The following is a 27,725-nucleotide window of genomic DNA, read 5'->3' on the forward strand; positions in this document are numbered from 1 at the left end:
TACTTTCCAAGCCTTCTTTCTCACATCTTAATAGCCTCCACTTCCTGTAAGGATTCTTCTTGGATAGGCCACAGTGCCGTCAACAAGGCCATCATCCTGTCAGCCAGCTCTCACCTAGCAGCACAGCTGCACACACATCAGGATTGGGCTACACTGGACGATATCACGCACCATGGAAAAACTCACCACTGACGGGACAGTGTCATTTCCAAAGAATGTTGTGTGATTATTACCTTCTGTAATCATTATTTATTATGTCCAAACTCATCGAAATAATCACTGTACAGAAGAAAATTATTTACTAACAAAATACATTTCAATTACTTTTGATGCAATTTCTGATTTCCAAAGTGTGTATCAAAAATTAGCTCTATTTTCCTCTTACGTGCTTGCGACTTAATGTAGTTGTACTGTACATGTGCGCGCAGGAGCGAGGGAGGGGGCTGGATCGTGGATCAGAGTGGCAGGTGCAAGGATCGTGGCGGTGCCCCCAGGCCAACCGTGGGGCTTGAACACTCACCACAGTGTTTAATCACCCGGCAAAATGCTTCTGACATGCTGAAGAGGAAAAGAGAGGAGCTTCATGTTTCTGTATCCTTCACTGAACATGTGTGAGCATGCGTGTGTCTTCTGCGCCTGTGTGTGCGTGTGGAGGGTGGGGGGGGGTGCTTGTGTGTGTGTGTGTGTGTGTGCATGCATGTGTGCAAACGGGTGTGCATATGTATGAAAGAAAAAGACAAGGTTGGATCAGAATTATAACAGACTAATACTATATTTATGTTGTACGTCAGAACGTAGAATACACAGCATGCAGTATGCTACTAAGGATATATGATAATTAACTGTTCTACTTTGTATGTCCGTAATTGATTCATAGGATCTAATCCCATGCAAAATGAACTGCCACATGCACACAATTTACAAATTGTATTGGATTAACCTTTATTAGTCTCGCAATGGAGACATTTACATTTCACATCCGCAAAGTGATGAAAGTAAGATAAAAGGAAAGGAAGAAGTAGAAAAACAAAATACAGAACCTGCTGTCATGGCAGCCACCCTCACTGCGCCATCTTGAAGTCAAAACAATAACAAATAACACAATAAGCAATAATGTGACACAACACAAAAGACAGTCTACTATCGTCCCAGTTCCAAAGAATCCAGCACCCTCGGGATTGAACGACTATAGACCTGTCGCTCTGACGTCTGTGGTCATGAAGCCCTTTGAACGCCTCGTTCTGAACCACCTAAAGAACATCACCGGACCTCTGCTAGATCCTCTTCAGTTTGCCTACCGGGCAAACAGGTCTGTGGAGGATGCAGTCAACATCGGACTGCACCACATCCTCGACCACCTTGACAACACAGGAACCTACGCAAGGATCCTGTTTGTGGACTACAGCTCTGCGTTCAATACCATCATCCCAGAACTCCTCATCCCCAAACTTCTCCAGCTTGGTGTGTCCCCCACGATCTGCCAGTGGACCCTCAGCTTCCTGACAGGACGGACACAACAGGTCAGACTGGGAAATATATCATCCACAACACGAACCACGAGCACTGGAGCCCCGCAGGGATGCGTCCTCTCTCCATTGCTCTTCTCTCTCTACACAAACGACTGCACCTCAACGCACCCAGCTGTCAAATTCATAAAGTTCGCAGACGACACCACGGTCATCGGTCTCATCAAAGACGGCGACGAGTCTGCGTACCGACAACAAGTGGAGCAGCTGGAGCTCTGGTGCAGCCGTCACAACCTGGAGCTGAACACGCTCAAGACAGTTGAGATGATCGTGGACTTCAGGAAACATCCATCACCACAGCGACCCCTCACACTATCCAACTGTCTTGTGTCAACCGTTGAGACCTTCAAGTTCCTGGGAATCACAGTCTTCCAGGACATGAAGTGGGAGGTCAACACCAACTCTATTCTGAAAAAGGCCCAACAGAGAATGTACTTCCTGAGGCTGCTAAAGAAGCATGGCCTGCCACAGGAGGTGCTGCAACATTTCTACACGGCTGTCATCGAATCCATCCTTTGTTCTTCCATCACCGTTTGGTTCGGGGCCGCCACAAAAATGGACAAAATCCGACTTCAACGGACAGTTAGGACGGCGGAAAAAATCATTGGCACCGCCCTACCCACTCTCGAGGACTTGCACACTGCAAGAATCCGAACAAGGGCGCGGAAAATCCTACTGGACCCTCCACACCCTGCCCACCACCTTTTCCAGCTACTCCCCTCAGGCAGGCGCTACCGATCCATGCGCACCAAATCCAGCAGACATTTAAACAGCTTCTTCCCCCAAGCCATTAACTCTTTGAACTCTTCAACAGTAGCCAAAATGGAACTGTATAGTGCCACTTAGCAGTTTTTTTGACGACGATACTAGTGCAGCGTGTTCTACCGGAAACAAATTCCTTGTGTGTCCTACATACTTGGCAATAAAGATGATTCTGATTCTGATTCTGACATGGTCATTCAATGTTAAGAACTTACTGTACCCTCTTTGTGACATGAAGCAGTTCTAGATGAAAGACGATCCAAGCGTCCTTTTCATCTGTGTTTCAGGCGCAAAAAAGTACAATGGCCCCAGATCTGTCCAGCGATGTACAGTGGAAAGGCACGTGTCATTTTAGCATTTTGTACTGTATTATGTATGTAAGATTGAAAATTGATCCGGGGTTGCAGAATGACTGGCAACGCGAATGATGCACTTTAAGCCAAGGACATGATGAAACCCAGGTCACCGAGCTGGGTCTTGTTAAAATCAACATCAATGTCGTGTGTACATTAAAAAAAAGGCCAAGTGGAATGAATGGCCCTTTGACGTTCAAATTTACATAATGATCCTGTGTCAATTTGATGCATCTGTTTCAATCTGACCTCTTCTTTGTGTCTAAACCCCTTTCTTAAAATAATGAAAATAATCGTAAATGCATGCAGTCACGCTGCCTGTGTGAGCATTCAACTCCCAATGGGTCTCCGCTTGCTAAAAAGAGCGTTAACTATACAGAAAAACGGAACAAAATGCGAGCGACATTTGATCATAGTCAACCAACTGCAAAGTAATAAAAAAAAACACTTCAAAAGAGAATTTAAAAAACCCTAAGGGAAGAAGCATGAACAGATATTTATAATAGTCAAAATGAGGCTTTATGTAACGCGGTTATAACTGTTACTGGATAAACACAATGCCTTAAGTATCATTATCATGTAATGGAAAATGTTGAGGTGGGGGTGGTTGGCAAGGGTGGGTTGATGAATATATGACTCCATTTAACAATAACTAGGCCGGTTAAAACAATGTTAATGATGTCCCATTTCAAAATAAAGTAGACATGAGCCTCTACATGGTTCCTACAAAATTGGAGAGGTATGTATGGAATTTCAAAATAAACACAGACTACATATTGTACATATGTAAATAACATTGCTCTAATATAGTTTTTCCCCCATATTTCCTTTTCTCATGTGAATGCATTTAACATGGATGCAGGACGGAGTTAACTTCAAATGGAACATCCACTCGTTTAATGCATTTAATCACCACTTCACTTCATTCATTCGTACACTTGATGTACCGCTTCCATACACTCGCAAGCAATTTACATGTTTCCCGTTCTGATCCGTGCAGGTGTCTTCCCTGAATATCAAATTCACCTCAAAGAGAATAATGCACCTCCTGTGGCACTCGCATATCAACACGCAGATTCACAAAAGCCACGTTGTCAGCTTGTGACTGGTTCAAGTCGCAATGACATCTGTCACATACACGGACATCGTCCACTTTTTGAGATGGAACCGCAAAGAAATATAAAAGAAAAAAAAACAATACAATAAAATTAAATTAAAAAACAAGAATTACCCCGTGTTTTAAAAAAATGTATAATTTCTAATTTATTCAAAGAATAGGTGTTTGAATATAATGGTTTTCCCTTTAAAAGCAAGTCTTTTGAAAATAGCATTGGACTCCCTGATGTTCATTTTGAACGATGTCGTTTTGTAGAGATTTTGTAGGCCTTCGAAGGCCCGTTTTCATTACCGTGAGCCAGCCCTCAGCAGTTCTCCCTCTGTGTTTCTATAGTAACCTTGGCTAAAATCCAAACAGCAAGAAGGGCCCTCTGAAGGGCACTACACAGGGAAGATGAAAGATCCCCACCAAGCGACTGCAGCTTCCAGGCAATAGATAAATGTGATTTTTAAAGGAGGGCATGGTTCCACTGTGCAGGCGAGCCTACGGTGACTGTTTTTGTTGCCATCAGAGTGGTCTCTCCAGTGTTTTGACACGAGCCAAAATGTACGCAGTTCTTTGTTAGCCATGTTCACTCCTGTGCTTTCAAAAGGATTCGATCATGGAGGACGACAGTTGAAAAGTTCAAATGCCCACACCGGCAGCCGATTTACATGACATTGGCATTCCGTTCGACAGATGACTACACACGTGTCCCATTCGAATTGACCGTTCCAGTCAAAATTCCAAATCCTCTAAATTCTACTTCCAGTGGGTTTAATGCACAGCAGCATCTAGTGCCCATTCGAACTGCAGTTTACACAGTTTACCCCCACAATCGGCACGTTGTAAAATAATATCCAAAATACCATTGTCAAACAACAGATAGACAATCAGACAAACAAATGGTTATATATATTCAGTGGTTAAATACAATGAAGCCGTTGTTAAAAGGCAATATAAATCAATATGTATTGTATTGAAACGTATTGTATTATATTGAAATTGTAATCAACAAAAAGGAACTCCATTTCCGAGTGCTACTTTTTAAAGGAGGGTATGGTTCCCAGATTTCTCCATTGTGGGACTATATTAAGGCTTTATCTTATCTTACATCCCACTGCTGTGATGTGTATAAAAAACAAATCATTGTTCTTCTCATTTACAGTCATACAGTACTTGTATTTGAATTCCTGAAAATGGTCCATTAACTGTAAGCTATTAGCTGTCAAAAAGACAACAATTCAAATGTAATATGGTATATCCCATTTTGCAAAACATGCACGATAAGGTCAGAGAAGACACTTGGCCAAAGTCAGGATGCAAGTGTAAGTTGAGGGGTTCGTAGTTTTGGGAATACATATTGACTTATATAGCGCATTAACAACAGCTGAATGGATGGCTCTACAATGGTTGAAAAAGGAGAGATGGACTTCATTTGAATGCAAACATAAAAAGATAACCATTAACAATTTAACAAAAGCGTACACAGGCTCCATTTACCCACAAAATACAATAGCTATCAAAATGGATGGTGGGATTTCATATTTCAGCTTGCAAGGTCCAAGAAGACACAAACAGATTCATCCAAACATCATCATATCATCCTTATGCAACACATATTTTCTCCTTTTATATTCTGACATTTTTTTGTGGTGGAAGGAGTGTAGGCTATGAAATCTTTCACCTACTTTGATAAGTGGGGGTGATGTCGGACTAACTGTATACAGGGTTAGCTACAGAAGAATATTGTCAGTGTCTTTTTTGAAGGGGGCTTGAATGCTTCCATTACTCAATGAAAATGTAAATGTTTTTGGACACATTCTGAATATGCAGTCCAGTACGGAAATAATCTGACACTTAATTGTGATCCCCCACCAGTCCTTTCGCCCACTGCGAGCATTTGCTACAGGAGCCTCCCAAGCAGCCAGAGCGTTCACATCACCGAGAGTCGCTGTCTCTGTTTGTTCTTTGAAAGATTCATAAGTGCCACAGCTACATGAATCATTCACCAAGGAAATGATTGTCATAAACATGAAGTGCCATTCCTGCCACTGCGTGTTGAAAAATGTATGCTTTTTAAGTCATAAATTATGACATGGCACTCATCCGCCTTCTGCTGTAGGAGGGGTGCGTCGCCTTGTGCCTTTCCTGCTCATTTCACTGTGATAAGAGACTTTGTGGTGTGAATGGGATTTTGGGTGTTAATTTCAAATCAAATAAAACAGCAGTCACAAAAAAAATAAAAAATACAAATAAAAACCAACATTGGACTGATGAACTCAGAGCATTTCGGCTCCAGGTGTTAGAGGTCGCAAATAAGTGACATGTAAAGGCACCATTTTGAAAACAACTTTGTCCATGTAAAAACTGCAAAAGAAAACAAAAGAAGAAAAAAAAACCTAGCCTGTGTTTGGCATTGCAAAATAATAATCATCATTTTAAGATATTTGGATCATGTTATAAAATTATGTATTCCAACCGTACATAAACACATCGTAAATTACATAAAATTTTGAGACTTCATTTTAAAAGTCTCCTTGTTTATATTGTAAGCACCATGGACCAAACTGTGAGAGCAAGTCCATGTTGTCTTTTGTGTGTGTTCCTCCCGTTCCGCCCATACTGTACAGATGAGACCCTTAGACGACGAGCCGATCCTCTTACTATAATACCTTTACCTAATCTCAGAAACGAATCAGAGGGAGCCTGGGGCACTCGACACTAATAGGTTCACACAAATGAGATATCGTCACAACCCCTTAATCCTCCCCGGAACTGTAAATATGGAGAGCATTATCGACGTAGGCCTCGAGGCCTCTGATGTGGTACCGGAGCCGATTCGACAGAGCAGCTGAGAAACAGAAGGCAAAAACAAGAATCAAATAATTGAATGTGTTGTAAAGAGTGTGTTTCACCTGGAATACTGCGAAATGATGAAATGCATGTGAAACTTAACATCCATCTTGAGTGTAATATCATGAATTTATGTGACATGCTTTTAAAGTAAAAAAAAAATGTAAGAAAAAATACTGTGAATTATGAGAGATTGAACAAATGAATGTATGAATAAATTCAGATCAGTGTCGAACAGCAATGGAATGACTGTTCACCTCAGGCCATTGTTTAAAATTCACCTGTTTTATTTTTTATAGTTAGAATCATATCCTGAAAAAAATCTAATGTTTTTCTTGTAATATTGTAATTTTGTTGCCTTCCAAAGTCAATTATATTTTCAGAAACAGTGATGGTGATTATCAGGATCCCAAGTATTCAGCTATGCTTGAGCTCCCCCTGCAGGTGTAAAATGCAGTCTACTTCATAACCAGTGCGCAAAGCACAACCAATCCCAAATAAATTAGGACCTCGTACCACCAAAACGTATGGGTCATTCCTGTGATTGATCCGTTCAGTTGATATATGTACTTCAATTAATACATTTTGTGCACACAATGAACTGAGGGGAAAAAAGATTGTTACACTTTGATAATATACCCTTGGCTTTTATTAACAACGCTATGATAAAATTTCATCAACTTAACCCAACCAGCACGTGAACATTTGTGGGTCAACTGACTCTTTTCATGAAGTCTCCATAAAAACGCATCTGAACAGACTAAAAGATCAACAATGTCTTCGTTTTCTATTAGAAGCGTGGCAGACTGATAACTAAATTGCCGGGTTAACAAAATGACATTTTACAGTAAACAAGCATTTGTATATTTAAGCGCATAAAGATACAAAGTTGTAAAAGTTTTTTGGGGGGGAGATTAAAGAAGGAAAAAAAAAGTTATTGTGACGATTTAAGGCAAACAATTTAGGATAAAACCCATATTGAAAAATTTTGTTTGAAATAAAATTGAATTTAGTCACGGCAAAAAAACAGTGATTCATTGCAGGAGAAACAATATCTACTTCCCCATTTATGTCTAATGATACACTTTACCGCCTTGCATATGCTGACACCCCTCCTTTATTCAAAATAAAACTTTAAAAGAGGATCTGTTTTGAATTTATGAATTCTAACAGAAAAAAATGGTGTGATCAATGTAATTAGAAGTAACAATGATAAAAGAGAAGAGAAAATACTCATTTCAAGTGCACAATGGACCTGAAGTCACACCTGTTACAAGTTGCAGTGGTGTGAACAGGAGGGAAAGTCGGGCTTGGCAGGGTCAACTAATCTTTTAAAAAATAAAGCTTTTTTTAAATTAGTTTTGTATTAAAAACCCTGAGTTAAATAAATGACATAATGTGCCACAGCGCATGACCCTAAATGTCAGTTTCTCTTTGGTTTTGCAAAGTAGAGTCTGTGCATCGGAAGATAAACAAGTGCATTATTTCTTCTCTCACTTTCAAAAGCACTTTGTTTAAAAATATCCCTCAACTTAGTTCATGTCATTTCACTGCCAAGTTACCAATCTTGAGCACCTCAGCTTATTGGTCCCTTTTCGTTGATGTTTCTAGGAAAGGGAATCGGACCACAGTGTCTGTTCACCAGTCTCCAGTTCTGCAGCCATTAAATGTTCTCAGCTCTTTCGGGATCCTCCCTGATGCTGCTCTGGGCTCCAATCCGTGACACTGGGCGCCTCCGAATGCTGCGGCCAGAAGCAATGAGTTCTGCAAAGCCTCGGGAGTGGGAGAAGGCGTAGCCAGAGCGGCGTGAACGCGCGCCGCGTTGGAAGCCTGGTGCTCTTTTCCTCGCCTCCTGTTGCATTTCCAACTCATACCTCTTCCTATTTCTTTGGATCTTGGGACAGATGGTGGGGGGAAAATGGGTTATATGGGCTACAGCTCAGACGTGACTTCAATTGTTCAAACCAGTCAGTCATGTATTCACCTATCAGACCTTGCGTAGAGTCTGAAAGTTTGACCTTACCTTATCTCCTATGGAAGGAAAGATGATTTTATGGAGAAATTGGATGCAGATGACAGGCAGTAGGCTGATTCCCACTGTGAGGATGATGGTTAACCACAAGTAAGGCTGTCGGAGAGCATTTGCTGCTGCCCCTATTAGAAAAGTCATAGCGGTCACGTGGTTAGTGATAAAAAACAGTTCAGTGTGGGCGCCTTTGGAATTGAGCTACTTTGCCAAACTGACCTGTGAAGGTAAAATGGCGTGGAAAGATGACGTGAATTCCTGCACTATGCAAGTCAAACATAATGCCAAAGTAGATGGCTATGCTTCCCAAAACGGCAAAACAGTTTACAAAGGTCCAGTAGGAGGTATCCAGGGAGATCTGAAAGGCAGCAAGAATATGTAAGGCCACTTTGAGTGCAGCTCATGTCACGACATCATGCTTACGATGAAATGGCCAGTACATATAAATGACGATATCAAAGTCAGGCTTTCACAACACTGTGTGAGTGGCTCACCTGAAGGTTGACGGTGAAAATCAGCGAGGAGGCGGTGACAACGGCTAAAGACTGGTAATCGGAAGGGGCTTCTCCATCTTGCCCCATAGTGTGCAGGAATGCACCGTAAGGAATGAAGAAGATAATGAGGGAGACGAAGATGCCGTGGAACAAGCTGATGAAGAAGTTCTTGTAGTTGAATAACAGCCCCTGCTGACCCGGAACATATAGCTTGGGAAATTTGAGGCTCAGTCTGTCATTAACATCCTGCAACAGATAGAAATGGAAGAGAATCACTTGAAGAGCTAAATATCGATTTCACATTCACCTCCATAAATGGGAGGTGTTCAATTTGTCTCATAACGTGGCGAGGAAAACATAAATAACGTCGAACTGAAACCTCAAAGAAAATATCACATTTCAGATGTCAGTCCTGTAAAATTAATGTTTATTCATGACAAATAGTCTAGGCTTGTCACCTAAAAGTCCACAGCCATTTTTTAATAAGCAAAGTTCCTCAAAAGGAGATTATTTACCAACGCATCTTAACTCATTCACTTCCAGACGATGTGCAAAAATCTGTCCACTATAGTGTCCACTCAAATTGCAGGACCCACAGAAGGTTGAGTTTTAGGACTACATAAACATTCAATTCAGCGCAAGAAACCTTAGACTGTACTTTCATCAAAAAAAGAGTTAATTGCTAAATTATATGGGTCTGGAGTTATCTGCGCTTAAAGTAGGTGCACCTGCACAAAAGGCAAATGCTGCCCTCTTGTGGGAGTGCAAAAATTGCCAGAGGTCTGACCAGCGCTTGATCGGCAGCCCCCTCGCAAGAAAAACCAAAACGTGGTTGGACTTGGAATGGCGCTCCACATCATGCTTTTCAATTCCTGAATAAATTCAGGAATGGCAGTGAATGAGTTAATGTTAATGAAAATGTTGAGTTCAGATGCGAGAAGTGGAATATTGGAGGCAAGCCGAAGTCTGGGGAGACTGTGTGCATAGTTTTGTGATGACAATGAACCACAAGTAGCTCAACTCTGCTTTACCGGTTGATATTCACACATTTGATTTATAATAATTAATAATAATACTAACAATTTACCAGAATGGACAGATTTAAATGTAAATTGAAAAATTTTGATCTGAAAGTTTGACATTCGAGTTTATTAACTTTGTGAAGAACAATAGTCTCTTTATGGTTATGGGAAGAACGCATAAAATACAGTCAGACGCCTCCAATTCATGCATTACAGTACATTGAGTCACGCTATGACGTCAGTCTATTTACACTGCCAACACACCCCACAGTGCAAATTGGTGTATTATTTCTAACTGTACTATGGACTGTGCCGCTCAGTGTTTTAAATAGGTTCACTTTTCAGTTCAGAGCTAAAACACTACTTACAGAAAGATAGAGTTTAACCTTCATAGATCATCACATCATAGTTCTGAGCTGATCTTTTGTCATTTGTTTTTACCTGGTCAAGCAGTCCAACTAGAAGAACAGGTAAACTGCTGTAAAAAAGATTGTAGAGCGTGATGAACCAGTCCTCATAGGCCACCTATAAAGATAACAAAAAAGTCCTGCAGGGCCAGCGCTCACATCATATTCAAATAATCACTTCAGGAAGAGAATACACTGACCTGTGCCGAGTATCCACTGAAGAAGGAGTACCAGAAATGAACCAATGTGAAGGCAAAGTTCTTGAAGAAGAAGAACCGAAGAAACTTGCACATTCTGATGTAAGACCAGCGCCCGTGAACCAGCAGGAGTCGTTGCAAATAACGGAATTGAGCAAAAGCAAAGTCACTGGACATCACCGCCTGCATCCCTTCTTGACCACTGATGCCAACGCCAATGTCTGCGGCTGGAGAGATGGCAAATGGATAATCATGCAAAGTTGAAGATGCAAATCCACTGGTGCCAATGAATGTTCAAAGATGACATTAGAAGACGAAAAGCATATACAGTGATACCTCACCTTACGAACTTAATTGGTTCCCAGAAAGTGTGTGTAAGGTGAAAAATGTGTCTGCCAAACATTTATTTCCCATAAGAAACCATTACAAATGAGAATAATCTGTTTATAGGTCTCCATAAAACAATTTTGTACTAAATGAGCCTTAAAACTACACAAAATATACCTTATTTTATGTATAATATATGTGCTTTTCTCATGAAATTAAAGAAATAAACTGTATGTACGGTATAATAATGTCGTTTTATTTACCTTTGTGATGGTCATTGATGTAGTTGCTTCTTGATGGTATCCGAGTGAGGCTGCCGTGCTTTCTCGACAATAATACCCTCACACACTGTCCCCTGGAAGATGCTTTTTGTTCATTCAAATCAACAGACGTTTTTCAACCTCTTCTATTGCCTGAGACTGTTGCTTAGACAACACAGAAACACCTTTAGCCACACGTAGCAATGGTTGACTTAGCATACTGGTATTGGGACGCTAAGTCACACAAACTCACACCTCATTCGTGTTTTTCGATGATGTTCTTCTGCTCGACCCTAATTTTCTTTTGTGTCCTCTTTGTCTTAACACTAGCCTGTGGTGGGGTCTTTTTCGGTCCCCAAAAAAAAGCTAAATTATCCCCTCGATAACAAACCACGTCTGCACTGAGTGCACTCAAATAAAGTGGATGTCGAAAACTAGTCCGCCAGTCATCGTGGCTGTTGGATTATTTAGATTGTTCGTCCCTGGTTCATCGCTTGCGTTGACGGCAGATGATGGTTAAATCATCAGGAAGCCAGGTGTAGAACAGAAAGTTTGTTTAATCTTGAAGACAGTGGAGACATTGTGGGAGGTCAGCGAAGGAGGAAGGCAGAGAGAAGAGAGCGTGAGAGAGCGAGACTGCGGGAGTATTTATGCGGCGCACAGTGTGTGACGCGATAGGATGTGATGTAATGTAAATGCGACATCATGTAAAGGAAGGCAGGATATGACGTATCAGGAAGTCCAAAATGTAAGCAAAGATTACAGAGCGATGTTTAGAGATGTTTGTATGGTGAATTACCCCAACAGTGGCGCTCTTCAACCATGTGGTTTGTTGTTCTTCCGCCGAAAACTAGTCTGCCAGCCATTGTGGCGCTCGTGTGTTTCCCGAAAACTAGTTCGTATGCCAATATTATATTCTCGCGAATTTAATGTTCGTAAGGCGAAAAGGTCATATGCTAAAGCGTTCGTAAGCTGAGGTCTCAATGTACACGGGCATAAGTTGTTTGGAGCGTACACATTTTGAAGATCTAGTTTGTTTGAAGTTCCATGAAAGTGATTTGGGATCATGTGGCATGTTTTGGGGTGAAACACGTAAAACAGGAAATCAATTTGCCGTCAGGCCCATTCCCTGTCCAGTGTGAAATGTGAGTTAGCAGATATTGGAATTCATACTCTTAATCATGTTGACATCGTTGGCCCCGTCGCCGATGGACAAAGTCACCGCCTTCTTATACTTCTTCACCAAACTGACCACATTAGCTTTTTGCTTCGGTGTGACGCGACAGCAAATCACTGATTCACACTCGCAGGCCATGTCCACAAAGTCGATCTGGAAAGGAAAGCAGATTTGCGATTGCCGTGATTCAAAGCATTTCTACTGTGCCTTTGATGATAATTATTTATGTATTTATTTATTTTTAAACCTGTCTCATTTCCTTCTCCCACTCGTTCATTGGCTGTCCATCCTGAGGGTTGTTGTGAGGCGTTCGCTTCCCCAGACGACGAAGACGCAAACGGCGGCGTTTCTTCTTTTTTTCATAGAGAATCTCGTTCTGGAAAAAATAATTTGAACAAAGAGACTAACAATTGTGTAGTTTGGTTCCTAACAGTTCTTCAGCAATGATAACATGACACAATATCCCTTTCCGAGACCTCAACTCCGTTTTATGTAATAATGTGATTTACTTAGAAGAAGCCACGCCCCCCCCAAAATTACCAGCCATCCTCCAGTGATAATGAGTGCATTTTTGCCTGGTTCAGGGAAAAATGGCTCAGCTGGTTTCTTTCTGCCTCGGCTGTCGGTCGGAGGCTCACGTCTCCTCTTAGCCTGACGGAGGCTGAGCTTCTCACTGGTGGCAAACAAATAAACCCAGCTTGACAATGAGTTTGAGACACTTGCTGATAACTACCGGTATTACAATGAAATGTATTATTATTATTATTATCATTGTACAAAGCAAGGATATCCTCCAAAGCAGGTTTGTCCAGATTAAATATAACAAGTAAATGGACGTTTTCAAATTTTGCATATGTTCGTTGAGAAATTCCATTGGAATCAACTCACTTGACATCCTCTCCATAGTGAAGGTGCATGTCTTCTGTCAAAAGGGAGCAGGAAAATCCAATGTTCTCCGCGGTTTCTGCACAAAGACAATAAAAATAACGATGAAACACACTTGCCGCACAAACAAATCCATTTTACTTCTCGTTTTCGTGCTGTGATCTGTGCATGTCCTTTTATCACTTGTATGTACTGAATCTCTTAAGTGTCTACCTTTCTTATCGCCAGTCAAAACCCACATTTTGATGTCAGCCTTGGCCAAGTTGGCGATGGTTTCTGGTACTCCTTCTTGCAGTTTGTCTTCAATGGCTGTAGCTCCAATCAACTGAATGGAAAGGTGCAGTTATTGACATAAAAAAGACGCAATCAATCTGGTTCCAGACCCCTGTTGCGTTTCAACTTCAGCTCTGAAAATATTCAATCAGTAAATGAATAGTGACACTCCATAATGAACGTGCATGTCTTCTGTCAAAAGGGAGCAGGAAAATCAAATGTTGCTGCACTCTGAAGCCGTTTACAATCAGATGTGTTTTCAGATCATGTGCGCCATAACTCCGGAAGTACAATGTACAGAGCTGTTTGGTAACAAAGAGAATCCCATTTGGTACATAACTGAGGTCGCAACGACAGTTATCTTCCCACAATGACGTTGGAAAATATTTTAGTTGTAAGCAGTCATCGGCAGATGACGCAAAATCGGGAATGCAACCGTTATCGGATTGGAAACGCCGTAAATGCTGTATGTTGAAACGAGGCTCAACTGTATGACATGCCATAAAAGTTTCAGCGTTTTCCACTTACCATCAAGTTTTTCTCAATCATTTCATACACTTGATCGAGGGCAGCCTCTCTGTTAACCATGGTCACCTGAGCTTCCATGTGTTTCCTGGACCAGGCATCATACTCACTGCTGCTGATGTCTTTGTAGCCCAAGCACAGTGTTCGCAAGGTCTCGTTTGCAAATTTCTGCAGAGGAAATAGAACCTGTAATTCCTTGAAATTAGAGTTTAGGACAAAGGATGCGTGGACTCACATCCAAAGCAGATTGCGTCGACTCCCTGTGCTTAGAATTGGGTGAAAGTCGCTGGTAGATGACAGTGTCGGCTCCTTTGCAGTAGAGACGAATGCGACCATCTGGGAATTTCACTTCGAGGGCGAGAGATGGATTTGAAGAAGATTCAAACTTTCATGATCAATATGGCGGCGTTGCGAGTATTCATACAGATGATGGACATGCGTTTGCGGTCGGAGTTAAAGTCGAGCAGCGCTAACATCTCGTAGGTTTTCTCTTGTTCCATCTCCCTGATGGTGATTGTATCCTGAGTTCGTGAAAGAAACACAAAGCCAAAGTTTCGAGCAGCTGTCACGAGCGCGCCTTCATCTGGTGACGCAGCTTGGTAAACCAGTTCACCTAAAAGGGCAAACAAGATATTCCAAATCTGATTTGGAATCCACAGCTCATCAATGACTTTAAGTCGTTTAATAAAGGTATCATTTACCCTCCTTATTTTCCACCATGACAGTGTGACAAAGGGAGAGGAGTCTGAAGAATTCGATGGCATCTTTATCCTTTTTGGACCGCAAACAGGCAACAAGGGAATTGTCCATGAATGGGAACTTTTTGTCAGCATAGCGATTCCAGCTCCAGTCCACTGGCTTTAAGAAGAGCAGAGGTGATGAGTGTGGCTCGATTCATTTCGAACAAAACGAGCAGAATTCGTATTTTCAGTACTACCTTTCCGCGGTCCAGACGCACTCCTTCAGCAGTGGTTGGGTCACCTTTGGCAATAAAAGCAACATTTCCAGTCGCTATAATTTTCGGGGACATACGTTTTATGATAAAAGCACATGCGTGATGTCAAAACTGTGACGTTACCGTAGCTGTGCCCGGCGATAGTGCACTTTTTGAACTGCATGATGTTTTGTGTCAGCGTTCCCGTCTTGTCTGAGAAGATGTATTCAATCTGTCCCAGCTGCTCGTTCAGGGTGGTGGTTCGAGCCTGGCAAGATTTGGATCAGAAACGGATTGTCAATAAAGCAGAAAAGCAAAACTAATCCCAAACATAAAACAAAATCAGTCATTTTGAGGCGACAACTACCATATTTTCCAGCATATGAGATGCGTCAAAGAGCCTTGATTTTCCTCAAAAGATGAACCTGCGCCTTATATGCAGGTGCGCGTTATATGTGAAGTAAAATTGTCGCAACTACTGTCAGCAGCCACGGACTCACCCCCTGCGTAACCCCAGCCTTCACTGTAGCGCCATATAACATGGTGTTCTTTATACTGTATTTGGAAAACTTTTATATATTTCTGTATCATATTTGGAAAACCCTTTTCATTTATTGAAGGTGCGACTTATACTCTGTACACCTTATACAGTATATGGAAAAAGTTTGAAAATACACCATTCATTGGGGGTGCGCCTTATACTCCGGTACGCCATATACACAGGAAAATACGGTATTGCCAGATGTTTTCAATTGTTTTTTTGTACCTTTGCTGGTGTGTCTTTCTCTGCATAATACATCTGCAGGTCCCAGTTGATGAACTTACTCTGGCCGAGACGGATTACCTCCACGCTGAACAGAGAGCAACCAAAGAGCAGTTTTATCCACCGGGTTGTTTCACATTTGGCATAGCAATAATTTACTGCAGCGTGTGGGAACATTAAAATGAAGGGAACCCTACACGGGAGACACGTTCCAGACCTATTTTCAGGCGGTTATGAAGACACCAAAAGAAATAAAAAAAAAAAGAGTTTTACTCATCCCGTATGCTAACAATCACACTGGGGGACAATTTAGATCATGTACAATATATGTTTTGGGGAATTTCATAGGAAAGAAGAGGCATGGGGAAAACATGTGAACTCGTGTTCTTAAATCGACCTGAAACTGTGTTGCTTTGCAATGAAAGACATTTTGGGCTTTGGAGTTTCCGCTCTACTTTTTATGGCTGCTTCTTTGGCCCATGGCCCAACTATTCCTTTGGCTAAATTTCACAGATTTTTGTAGGCTTGTTATTGAAATTAAACTATATGTATTGCATTTAAACTCCATTAATTCATTCACTGCCATTACCTAATTTATATAGGAATTGAAAAGTATGTCGTAGAGTGCCATTCCCGAATTTGTTCTGATGAAAGAAGAGTCCAAGGTTTCTTAAGCTGAATTGAATGTTTATGTAGTCCTAAAACTGAATATTCTGTGGGTCGTGCACTGGAGTGGACATTTTTTGCACATCGTCTGGCAGTGAATGAGTGAATTGGGCCTCATAATAACGCAAAAAGTCTTCTGACTGAAAACATAGACAAATGTCAAAGTGTTAGGCATTCTTTCTTTCTACTAACCTGACATAGAGTGAGATAGGCACCATGGTATTAAGAACGATGAGGTAGCCCCAGAAGCTCAGGAATCCCCTGTAGGATGTACTGTCTTCTCTTCCATCATATAGATACCAAGCATTGGACCCAACTTCCTCGAACCAAAAGCTGTGACCAATGGCAAGTCCTGCTGCCACCAGGATCAGGAGAACAAAGATCTATTGTGTGATAAACCAAACAAAAACACATGTGAATCAAATCGGAAGGTAAGTGAAATGTCCCACCTGTAATAAATCCCACGTCTTCATTTCATTGAATTCATTGATAACTATACCTACACAATGTGCCACTGTATCAAATCATAAACTCAGTTATGAGTGTAACTCACAGTGTAGACCATGTAGTTCATCAGTTCATCAATCTTGGTTCTCTTGAACCTTGACTTGCCACCATTTCTCATTATTTTTGTATCAGCACCTACAGAGGAAAAAAGGTGAACAATAAGAAAACAGTTCGGAAAATAATGAATTTTGTTGACTCCTCGGCAGAACAAATATTTGATGTTGTGTATGGAGCTTGAGAAACGTTATCAAACTGAAGTTCAATGTGTGGTAAATTCATCTTGCGGTGCAATAATCAAACCTGCAAAAATGACAAGTCCGTGACAATGTTCAGTGTTTCTGATCTTGCAGCCTCGGAGCAGTGTGTTATCCAGGTCCAGCGGATAGCGTTCCGCATTCCAGTGCATCACCCCTGTGAATTTATCCAGGCGGTTGTTGGGCTCCTCACACTCAACCAGTGCTATCGAAGAGAAGGCATCAAAACAAATAGTACTGTTTGTCAAATGTGTTTTACGAAAAAGCTGTTATTCATATAAAATGTAAATAAATAAATAAATTTATTAATCAATTAATAAACAAGCACACTACAAGTCAATTACTTTATAGCTATCTTATTTTTTAAAAAAATGCACATATCCCAGAGAAAAGGTACCTGTAACTCATTCACTGCCATTCCCGAATGTATTTGGAAATTGAAAAGCATGACATGGAGCGCTGCTCCTGAATTTGTTCGGGTTATGGAGTAATAAAACTCAATATTCTGTGGGTAAGGCATATTTTTCTTGCAGGGGTGCCGATAAAGCGCTGGTGAGACCTGTGGCAAGGTTTTTTCCTTCCACGAGGGCATTTGCCTTTTGTTCATGTGCGCTTTGTTACAGCTTTAGCTATTGTTGAAGCGTTATATAAATCAATATGTATGTATTGTATTTTGTACAGTCACCCCCATTTAAAGCTCAGATAACTCCAGAACCTTATACCTTAGGAATTAACTCTTTTTTTCTGTTGAAAGAATATTATAAGGTTTCTTATGCTGAATTGAATGTTTATGTAGTCATAAAACTCAATATTGTGTGGGTATGGCATATTTGAGGGAAAATGACAAAAACCCACTGGAGTGAACACTCTTTTTGCACATCGTCTGGCAGTGAATGAGTTAAGTTAAATACAAGTTCAGGACCAGGAATGTTTGGGCACCGCCGGATTGCAGTATACTGTACTGCAAAACCACATAATTGTAAGGATGGGCAGAATTACCATCAAACTGAGCTATTTGACGTTCCTCCTGCAGTCTTTCATCGGTTACGCGAAGTCCCATCTTGAATTTAAGGTTGGTTTCTCTGAACAAATAATAATTAAACAAAAACACACACACACAATATTATCATATCAGGGTAAAAAAATGACTCTTGCAAACCAAACCTTAAAAAAATGTTTACCAAAAATAAAACTTTTCCGAACCATGACAAAAAAAAAACGCCAATTGAACTGTTTCTAATCATTAGCAAACAATTGTTGCTCAGTGAGACATCGCCTCATTTATTGTCAAATTATCTAATCATTTGTGCTGTTTGACTACAAATGTTTGTGGGAAAGAGTGTTCCTTTCTTTATCGAGAAAAAAAAGTCACATGGTTTAAAGTCAAACAAAAGAAATGTTTGCAGTCGTCTTACCTGACAAAGAGTAATGTGTTCACAAAGAAAATACCATTAATCAAATGTAGATGAATAGCTTTGATGACATTTTAAATTCTCCTGAAAAGAGTATGCTTTTTTGAAGAAGCGTTTTCCAGGATTGGTTTTGGCTTTTTTTAAATAAAAGATGCAATAATACTCACCCATCAAGCTCCGCTGTTTCCACATAGCACAGGCTGTTTGGGTTTGAGCTAGATAACAGCAACATGTCCGCCTAGGAAATCAAAACAAAACAATACTCTCTGACACACTGGACAAGTCATAGAGGACACTTTGCAGTCAACGACCTTTAAAATTCTTATATTGAATAAAGGGGAGTAAAATGGTAGTCAAGTGAGTTTCATAGAACATACTAACATATTATATTATTTGGCAAACATAATTCTTATATTAATTTAATTAATATGAGACTGGAAAAAAAAAGATTGTTTTCAGGATAAAACAATGAAATTTGACCAGATCCCTTTTCTAGAACGGCCGTCCACCCAGGAAGGGTTGCCAGTCGATTGAAAGGTAAACGTAGACAACATCATTTACACCCCCACTCATGCTTATCCAAATGTGCACGAACCGGAATAAAATCATTTTTCTTCAGACGAATGATGTCTCCGACCTCGATGTGTCTCCACTTTGACTCTTGAAACCTGAAAAATGAAGACAAAAAGAGCAGGTTGTTGCAAGGTCTCAATGGAGGAAAAAAACATATTTTGATCTCCAAGGGAAATTGAATCTCCATGAAATATAAATGTTTTGAGAGAAAAAAAGGTAAACTGGCATTCTTAACAGCATATTTAGGTATAACTTTTACTTGGAACTAGACTTCATAATAAAAAAAAAACAGCAAACAAAAGGCAGTGTCTGAAACTCATGACAAAAAGTTAGTGGACACCCGGGCAGACAACTCTGAAAAGTTGCCTGCCCCATTTTTCACAACTTGAAACACAATAAAACGACTAATCACAAAAAAAATTGTTACGAAGTATAAAGGATTTTTTTTAATTAAGGAAGTACCGAGCATAAATGCTCCCTTGCTTTATTTAAGGTAAGTATCCCTTGCTGAAGACTTTGTTCCAGTTGTTGTTTGTCGTCATGGTGCACAATATGCTCAAAGCTACGTGGGCTACTCTTTCTAAGCGGCTTTCAAAACTCTCAAATACACTTTTCAGTCAGGGTGTAGTCCGAAGCAGGCTTTGGATTGGCTGCCGGTGCCGAGTATGCAAATTACCAAACGAATGTTCCTTTGGCAATTTGACACCCTGACTGAAAAATGTACTTGAAAGTTTTGAAAGCCGCTTAGAAAGAGGAGTCCACGTGGCTTGTAGCGGTTTGCTTGTAGCTTTTGCTTTACTGAATAAAACAAATGTTTGATTTTGAAAAAAAAAAACGTTTTTTTTTTTCTTGAAGAAGCTGTCTGCTACCCGGGCCGAGATGTTTTGAAAGTTGTATCCCCTGATGTAAAAGTTGTACGCCCCGGGCCACCGGGCAGACGCTATTTCAATCACTGCAAAAAGGTTCATTGCAAGTTAAGGTGAGCGAGTTCTGACCTGCCGTCCAGCATGACCTCACATTTCCTGTTATTAATCTCCTTGTCCATCCTGTGTCGAGCCTGAAATGCAAAAGAAAGCAAGGAGGCAAGTGACTTCAAGAATAAAACGCAATAACAACATTTTAGGAAATTAAAGCCTCGAAATTAAGCACTATGTATTCCTCCCTCTCCACCAACAAAATGTTGAATTTCAAAACAGCAACTGAGTTATTTGTTGCTTTCTCTCATTACAGATGCACTCTGAAAAGGTTCAATATTGTTTGAGTGTGAAGAGTGGGCTCTCGTCAAACAGCTTTGCTTACAAGATCGTCAACCAGATCTTTGATGGCAGTGACTCCCAGAACCACAACCAGAGGAATCAGAGTGGTGTACCAAGGCAGAGTCGTAACAGCCGGAATACACTATCACGACAAAGGAGAGACGGTTATTTTGGTATGGACAAACCACAGCAGCATTCAATGTGAATGTGTACCTGTAGAATGAGCAGAGCCAAAAAGTAGATGTTGGCGACTCTCTTAAACTGTTCGTACAAATTGAGGGGAAGGAATGTGAAGACATTGTATTTGTACGTCTTGATGGCATTCCCCTGAAAAAGTGAAAAAACGTTGAGTACAAATACAGGAAGAGGAAATTTCCAAAATTATACAACGGTGATGACAATCATTTCTACACCCTTGTGACAGTAAATGACTCAACAGTATGAATACCGTAGGCTAATTATCAAGTAGAAAATTGGATAAAAAAATGCAGCCAACTCTGTTTCGTGATGTATTGGCCAAGTGTCATCATTTGTGCACTTACTGAATATCTGCTCTTCTTAAAGCACAGGAATATTTTTTGGTCGAATTCTGGCAGGTGATGGTAAGCTCGGTCATTGGCTTTCACCTTCCAGCTAACCTCTACGGACAGAGTGAAATCACAACATTTCAGCTATTTCCTGCATCATATTTGAATATTGTTGTCCTAAAACATCAAGAAAATGCGTCTAATTTTGTAACTTGAAATAATTATCCAAGCAATTGTACTCATCAAACATCAACAATGAGCACATCATTGATGTCAATGTCTTCAGAATCATTTTACAATCAGAATCATTTTTACTGGCCAAGTATGTAGAACACAAAAGGAACGTGTCACCGGTAGAACACGCTGCACTCGTATTATCGTACAAAAGTCATGACAACAAAGTATGGAGGACACTAATAAAGGCTAATCTAATGTAATCTAATCTAATCACTTCATGTAAATGGTACCTCTCAGGAACAAATGTGAGACAATGTGCAAAATATCAAGAAGCCCGTGGTTCAAGTGAGTACAGAACTGGAGCTACAATGATTATAACGGGATGCTTTTCCACAGGGTTTTGCAAAATTGGAAAGAGGCACTATCGATGAAAAGGTTTCTTCAGCTGTCAACTGTACTTCTTTGAAGGTGTCGGACGTTTCGCTTCTCATCCAAGAGTCTTCGTCAGCGAGATAAATGTTTTGGCTGGTAGCTCTATATATAGGGCCAGAGCTACCAGCAAAAAATGTAGTTTGCTGACAAAGCCTCTCGGTGAGAAGCGAAACATCCGACACCTTCAAAGAAGTACAGTTGACGGCTGAAGAAACCTTTTCATCGATGGACCACTCCTGTATGACTGAGAGCTTTCACAGAAGTAAAGAGGCACTATACAGTTATATTTGGGCTGCTGTTTAGAGAGTTAATGGCTCGAAGAAAGAAACTGTTTAAATGTGTACTAGATTTGGTGCACATGGATCGGTAGCGTCTGCCAGAGAAGAGCAGCTGGAAAAGGTGGTAGGCAGGGTGCAGAGGTTCCAGTAGGGTTTTCTGCACCCTTGTCTTGATTCTTGCACTGTGCAAGTCCTCGAGAGTGGGTAGGACAGTGTATACGATTTTTTTCCGCTGTCCTAACTCTCCATTGAAGTCGGATTTTGTCCATTTTTGTGGCGGCCCAGAACCAAACCGTGGTGGAAGAACACAGGATTGATTCGATGACTGCCATGTAGAAATGTTGTCGCACCTCCTGCCACAGGAGGTGCTACAGCATTTCTTGTCATGCTAATCATGGGCAACGTTTTCTTTTTAGACTTACTTCAACCAATCTCCAAAAATATGGTTGAGGCTGCAACCAAATATACTTTACAACATTAAAAAACTGTTCAAAACATACATAAATAAAATTACTGACAACAATCTCCCCCAGTAATTGTGTGACAATCTGTCTTCTCTAAAGTCACCTGTTCGAGCCTCCAGCTCAATTTCAACCCGAACAAAAGACAAGCGATATTAAAGATCAAATGGATACATGGATGCATAATGTTTTTGGTGCCTCACCGCTTGGTCTAATTTCCACAGGGGGAGATGGGGCTCCTGGTACCGGCTCCTCTTCTTCTTCGGTGCTCACATCCAGCTCATCGTCTGTCTCATCATCGCTGTACGGCATCACCTCATCGTTGGGCCCCACAGACTCGTGGGCGCCCGCGTTACGCGTCGTCATTTTGACGCTGCCGATATCTCTGCCAAAGCGGAAAGATTAAGATTCCTCAATGTTGTTGTGCTCCCAGTAAGTAACAACACTCAAGTGCCACAGGTAAACATTCTGTTGCCAGTTGGTGTGAAGACATTCGTTACAAAAGAAAATCGTTCAAACACACAGAAGATCATCGCTGTTGCTGACTATTGGTTTGTGCAAAAACGAGACGCCGTGTGGATGAGGAGCCCTGCCTGATCAACACCATAACAAACTGCAATTAACACATGGATGTTATAATTGAACTATGGAACTGATGGATAAGGCTGTCTATTTTCTATTCGGAGCCAAATACCGGCATGTTATTTTGTATCAAGTATGGAAACTGAGATGGCCAAATGTTATTTATAAATCATCCAGTTGAGCTACATACCACATGAGAGGATAAAACAACATTGCCAGACTGTTTGAGAATGAAGGCTCCGCTTTAAGCGCGTACCTCCACACTGAACTTCATCGAATGTGTGGGGAGAAAAAGACAAATCAACGAAAACAGAGAGGCATTCATATGCTACAGCTTGTTTTTAAAGTACAGTACATTCTCAAACAACTTAATGACATAATGCATTCAAATAAATAATGGATCCTGTTGGGCTATTGATAGGAATAATGCTAAAATAACGGCACAAGCAATCTGATGCAACGTGTTGTTGACATGGTTTTGCATCTTCGCTTAGGATCTATGGATACCAAATCATTGTTGACAGTATCTAAAACATAAATAAAACTACTTCGTCAGTGGCATCACGTGACTCAGAAAACAGGTTTGCTGGTATCTGGCCAAGGGACGTAACTATGGCAACAATGAGGGAGGGTGGGGTAAGTGATCTTCAGAGTGGGACAGAGGAGAGCATACCGTAGTGACGACATTGAAACCTGAGAGTGAGTGGGGGGGCTCAGCTCTTGTTCTGGCAGGTACGCCGAAGAGCAGAAAAAAATGAAACATCGCTGAGTGACGAGTGACCAAAAAAAAGATGCGACTCAGTGAGCAAATAAAAGGAAAGGATTGCTTGCCAGCTGCTTTGGACATGATTTTAACAGTAAACAACTTGGTAGCAGCTCATTGCACTAATTGGCCTTACATCAGATCCCTGTTCCATTTTATCATGAATTCAATCAAAAAACAAACAAAAAAAAAAAACAAAAACAAAAAAAAACATTTTTAACTGATCAATTGCCACAATGAGGGCTCACCGTGGTATGTGTGCCGGTGGTTGTCCTTTGACAATTGACACTAATGTATGTGTGAGGTCGAAGCAGACCACCTTGGAGGCACCTCAGGTTATTTCGCAAGTGTTGGAAACAAGTCACAAGAAAACAAAAAGTGCAACAGAAATCAACACAGCACCCAAAACACTCAATTGCCCAATTTTAATACGATCACTTTCTGTGAGTTAAACCTAATGAAACTTTGCGAAAGAGTATAAGCAGGAAAATGACTTAAGATTCAGCCAAGTGCATCTGTGAATCAATTGATGTTATTTTTTTTGGACAAGCAACACCACACCTCTTGTCTTTGCACTTTGGTATGTGGTGGAAGTTTAAAAAATTATTAAAGTTAGGTGTCTTTCCTTAAAGATAAGCTTGCCTTGTTCAACAAAAGAAAACTCAAATTCAAATCCTACAACTTCTCATGTAGAATTGATCGCAATTGGACTGATCAGGTGGTTTTAGAACTTGTTTCGCTTCTCATTAGTGCAGGCTTCCACAATTCAAGCAACTGTCAAAAAGCTTTATTCTGAGTGATGTATTTGTGGGTTAACTTGGTGGCACACCCCAAGCAAGACTGGTTATGTTCTTTTCGGATGAAGAAAAAAAAACATTTTAAAAAGTCATTACGATGCATTAGAGGGGGCCTCTGCCAATAAAGGGCACTCGTTTGGGTACCTTTGTTCGTTCAAACAGAAAAAGGTGTTTAGGTGGAGATTTGGCCACATCTTTATCAGGATCAGAAAGCCTTTAATAGTCCCACAATGGGGAAATTTGCAATCTACAGCAGCAACATTGAAAGGGATGTGGGATGGGTCAAAAGATAAAACAAAGTATTCGATGCACAAAATAAAACTTCAGGAGACTGAAATGTACAATTGCACAAAAACATTTCATAAAAAGAATTGGACGTAGTACAAAGCATCAAAATACAGTAAAGTCTCGTTATATCGATATCGGATATATCGATAGTCCCGGTTATATCGATACTATTTCTATGCACGCACGGAGAAAATTACATGCAAACAGGGTCGGATATATCGATAGTCCCGGTTATATCGATATTTTTTTCGGACTCCCTTGAATATCGATATAACGAGACTTTACTGTATATAAAAGTATAAAAATATAAAATGATAAACATATGAAACGCATTTTTGCGATTTAATATATGTAACCACAAAAAGCCTCAAAAAGTATTCTTGTTCAAGACATTATAAACATTTTATTGAGAATAAATGATAACCGATTTATTGAATGAATGTTAACATTGTTTGTTTCTGTCATAAAATCAAAAATAAATTTATTACTTATCGCTGAGAACCCTGTTGAATTTTTTGGGGATTTATCCACATTAATTATTTTCATCAGTGCCTTCACCGTTTGCCATGGAGTTTGTTTTGGTTATAAATCAAACGATTTTGTCTGTGAGCTCTTTGCATAGAGAGCACTGACATCTTTTCCTTTTGGCTTTTCCCTTCAGGGGTTGCCTCAGTGAATCAATGTCCTCCATCTAACCCGGTTTTGTGCATCCTCTTCTCTCACACCAGCTGCCTTCATGTCTTCTTTGACAACATCCATAAACCTCCTCTTTGGTCCTCCTCTCGGTCTCCTGCCTGGCAGTTCAAGGCTCAGCATCCTTCTCCCGATATAGTCACTCTCTCTCCTCTGGACATGTCCAAACCATCTCAGTCTGGCCTCTCTGACTTTCTCTCCAAAGCCTGACATGATTTCCCTAATCAAAACTTTGGCTCGTTGCTTGTTGAAAGTAAACAGCGGGGCAGGTGGCTCGAGCCTGGATGAACTGTGTCAAAATAAAACACTATCCTCAACCTTGCAACATTAAAGTGTTCAACAACAGTGACGTGCGGTGAGGTTCATGGCTGGTGAGGCACTGACGTCATCAATGACGTCACCACTTGCCTCTACTTCGTATTTGAATGGTAAATGTGAAAATTCAGCGATTTTGAAAAAAATCCTAAAACAGTGAAGTTAAATGGACAAGAACTTTAAAGTACAAATCACTAAATACATCTAACTGTTTAATTTATTTTTTCATTTGATATTTCCATGACAGCTTTCCATGATGACATGTGAAGCACTGCCTCACCTGCCTCCACTGACTGCACGTCACTGTTCAACAAGTGACAATGACAGCGTTCAAAATGTGTATCAAAAAGCTGTAATTGGTGTGTGCTGTGTTGTTTTAAGAGATTCTGATCACCGGTTACACTGTCTTTTTGTGATCAATGAAGACTTGCGTAAAACAATGAGAATTCTTTGAATAATTATATTGACACGAAATTCAATTGGAAGACAATAGAGTTGAACAGTCACGCAACTTGACTTTTGAGTGGATAATTTCAACACAAAATACTTGCTACAAGGTTTTAGAGGTTGCTGGTGGGAATTTTTGACGAGTCATACAGAGGAAATTTTATGATGTCACTGGAATTGAATCCGAGAGAAGACCTGGTTGACCGGGTTCTGTTCTCATTCATTCAAACAGTTTTTGCTCTCACAAACTCACTCCAAAATGCCTCTTGGGAGCACTTATGGTGAAAGCCAAAAAAATGGTCTTCTACATGGTGTTCACGCTATCTGATTAACACAATACTGTTTATTTTTCAAGTAAGAAGAATCAGAACTACTGGATGTTGAGGCCATATCGCGAAGTCAAGGCCCAGATCCGATTTGAGAAATTGCACACGTGTTGCTTGAAGTGGAAACTTATCAATCATTATGATTCAGGCTGAATAAGAAATCTTTATTTGGTTGAGAGGATTTAATGATTATTCTCATATGTCTAATGCCGATGCACTGATATAACTAAAGAACAGAAAAGGTCAAAACACTTTCTTTGAAAGAGGCATTGATTTTACATTGTGGTAATTTGTGGTTACAGTATACTGTATGTTCGGAATGGAACTAGACACTGCAACAGTATGCAAAATAAGTAAAAGTGTTACTTTTCCTCTAATAGTGGTGTGTGTCTGAAAAATAAACTAATTGTTGCAGATGTTATATGCAGTGGTGTGCAACTTTACAACATTATACTGCAACAAAATGATTTTGCTTGTGTAGTGTAGCTAAAACCACATTCATTCACAAAAAAAAAAACATTAAAAATCTCTTACTTTAATACCGTATTAAATATTTGCATTTGCCCTAGTGTGTGCCTTTATTACAAGGAGTGCCCACAATTATGTGTGGGAGAAAAAAATATTAGGATCGCTTGGACCCGTTTTCGGAAGTACGTTTGTGGTTTGACGTGCGATAAAGGAATTATAACTTTTTTCGACGATTTCGGCTCGGTTACAAATGCACACATTTCGAATTCTGATAGGGCTAAAATGTAAAACAAAAAGCATGCTGCACTTTTGACACAGATAAAATCTTGAATGGAACAAGAGCATTAGCCCAGGTGAGGCATTGACACTCCCTTCGAGGTGTTTGAAGCAAGCAACTATTCAATAGCAACCGGAAACTGAACAAATAAAAAATCGTCTAAGATTATATTCAATTGTACTTACTGTTCTTTCCTGATGAGTGGTAACAACTATTTTAAAAAGTGTAAAAAAAAGCTCTGTAGGTGGTTGTCCAGCCGGTGTGTCAGCGCACCATGTTTCCTTCTTCCTGCTTGTAGAGACGCTCCACGGCACCCGCCCTTCCCTTCCTCCTCCCCCACGCA

The 27,725-nt window shown here is 40.5% G+C and overlaps 1 protein-coding gene across 1 annotated transcript; it reads right to left on the reverse strand.

Annotated features, from left to right (window-relative positions):
• Positions 1-7,232: 7,232 nt before the first annotated feature.
• Positions 7,233-27,694, reverse strand: atp8b1 (ATPase phospholipid transporting 8B1). The gene is made up of 30 exons (XM_089020195.1): positions 27,568-27,694; positions 22,630-22,811; positions 21,094-21,191; positions 20,765-20,878; positions 20,595-20,693; positions 20,291-20,352; positions 19,318-19,390; positions 18,890-18,960; positions 18,310-18,392; positions 17,357-17,515; positions 17,103-17,191; positions 16,742-16,932; positions 15,887-15,971; positions 15,265-15,388; positions 15,124-15,167; positions 14,888-15,044; positions 14,611-14,799; positions 14,422-14,534; positions 14,190-14,354; positions 13,602-13,713; positions 13,392-13,467; positions 13,044-13,176; positions 12,751-12,879; positions 12,500-12,656; positions 10,743-10,966; positions 10,577-10,660; positions 9,114-9,359; positions 8,839-8,977; positions 8,617-8,747; positions 7,233-8,487 (listed from the first exon to the last, which is right to left on the reverse strand). Exons 2-30 carry the CDS (start codon positions 22,790-22,792, stop codon positions 8,257-8,259), a joined length of 3,741 nt encoding a protein of 1,246 aa, XP_088876321.1. The 5' UTR covers positions 22,793-22,811; positions 27,568-27,694; the 3' UTR covers positions 7,233-8,256.
• Between the last annotated feature and the right edge of the window lie 31 nt (positions 27,695-27,725).

This window comes from Hippocampus bargibanti, linkage group LG18 (genome assembly GCF_051943395.1).
Source record: "Hippocampus bargibanti isolate YZ-2025 linkage group LG18, ASM5194339v1, whole genome shotgun sequence".
NCBI classification, from domain to species: domain Eukaryota; kingdom Metazoa; phylum Chordata; class Actinopteri; order Syngnathiformes; family Syngnathidae; genus Hippocampus; species Hippocampus bargibanti.

Bases quoted from the DNA above. Each gene is read 5' to 3' on its own strand.
- atp8b1 (XM_089020195.1), bottom strand. From the start codon at position 22,792: ATGACGACGCGTAACGCGGGCGCCCACGAGTCTGTGGGGCCCAACGAT. The intron at 18,393-18,889 runs GTGAGTATTATT...TTATTTGTTCAG, and splicing joins GAAACAGCGGAGCTTGATGG to AGAAACCAACCTTAAATTCA. The intron at 14,800-14,887 runs GTAAATGATACC...TTGCCCTTTTAG, and splicing joins CATGGTGGAAAATAAGGAGG to GTGAACTGGTTTACCAAGCT.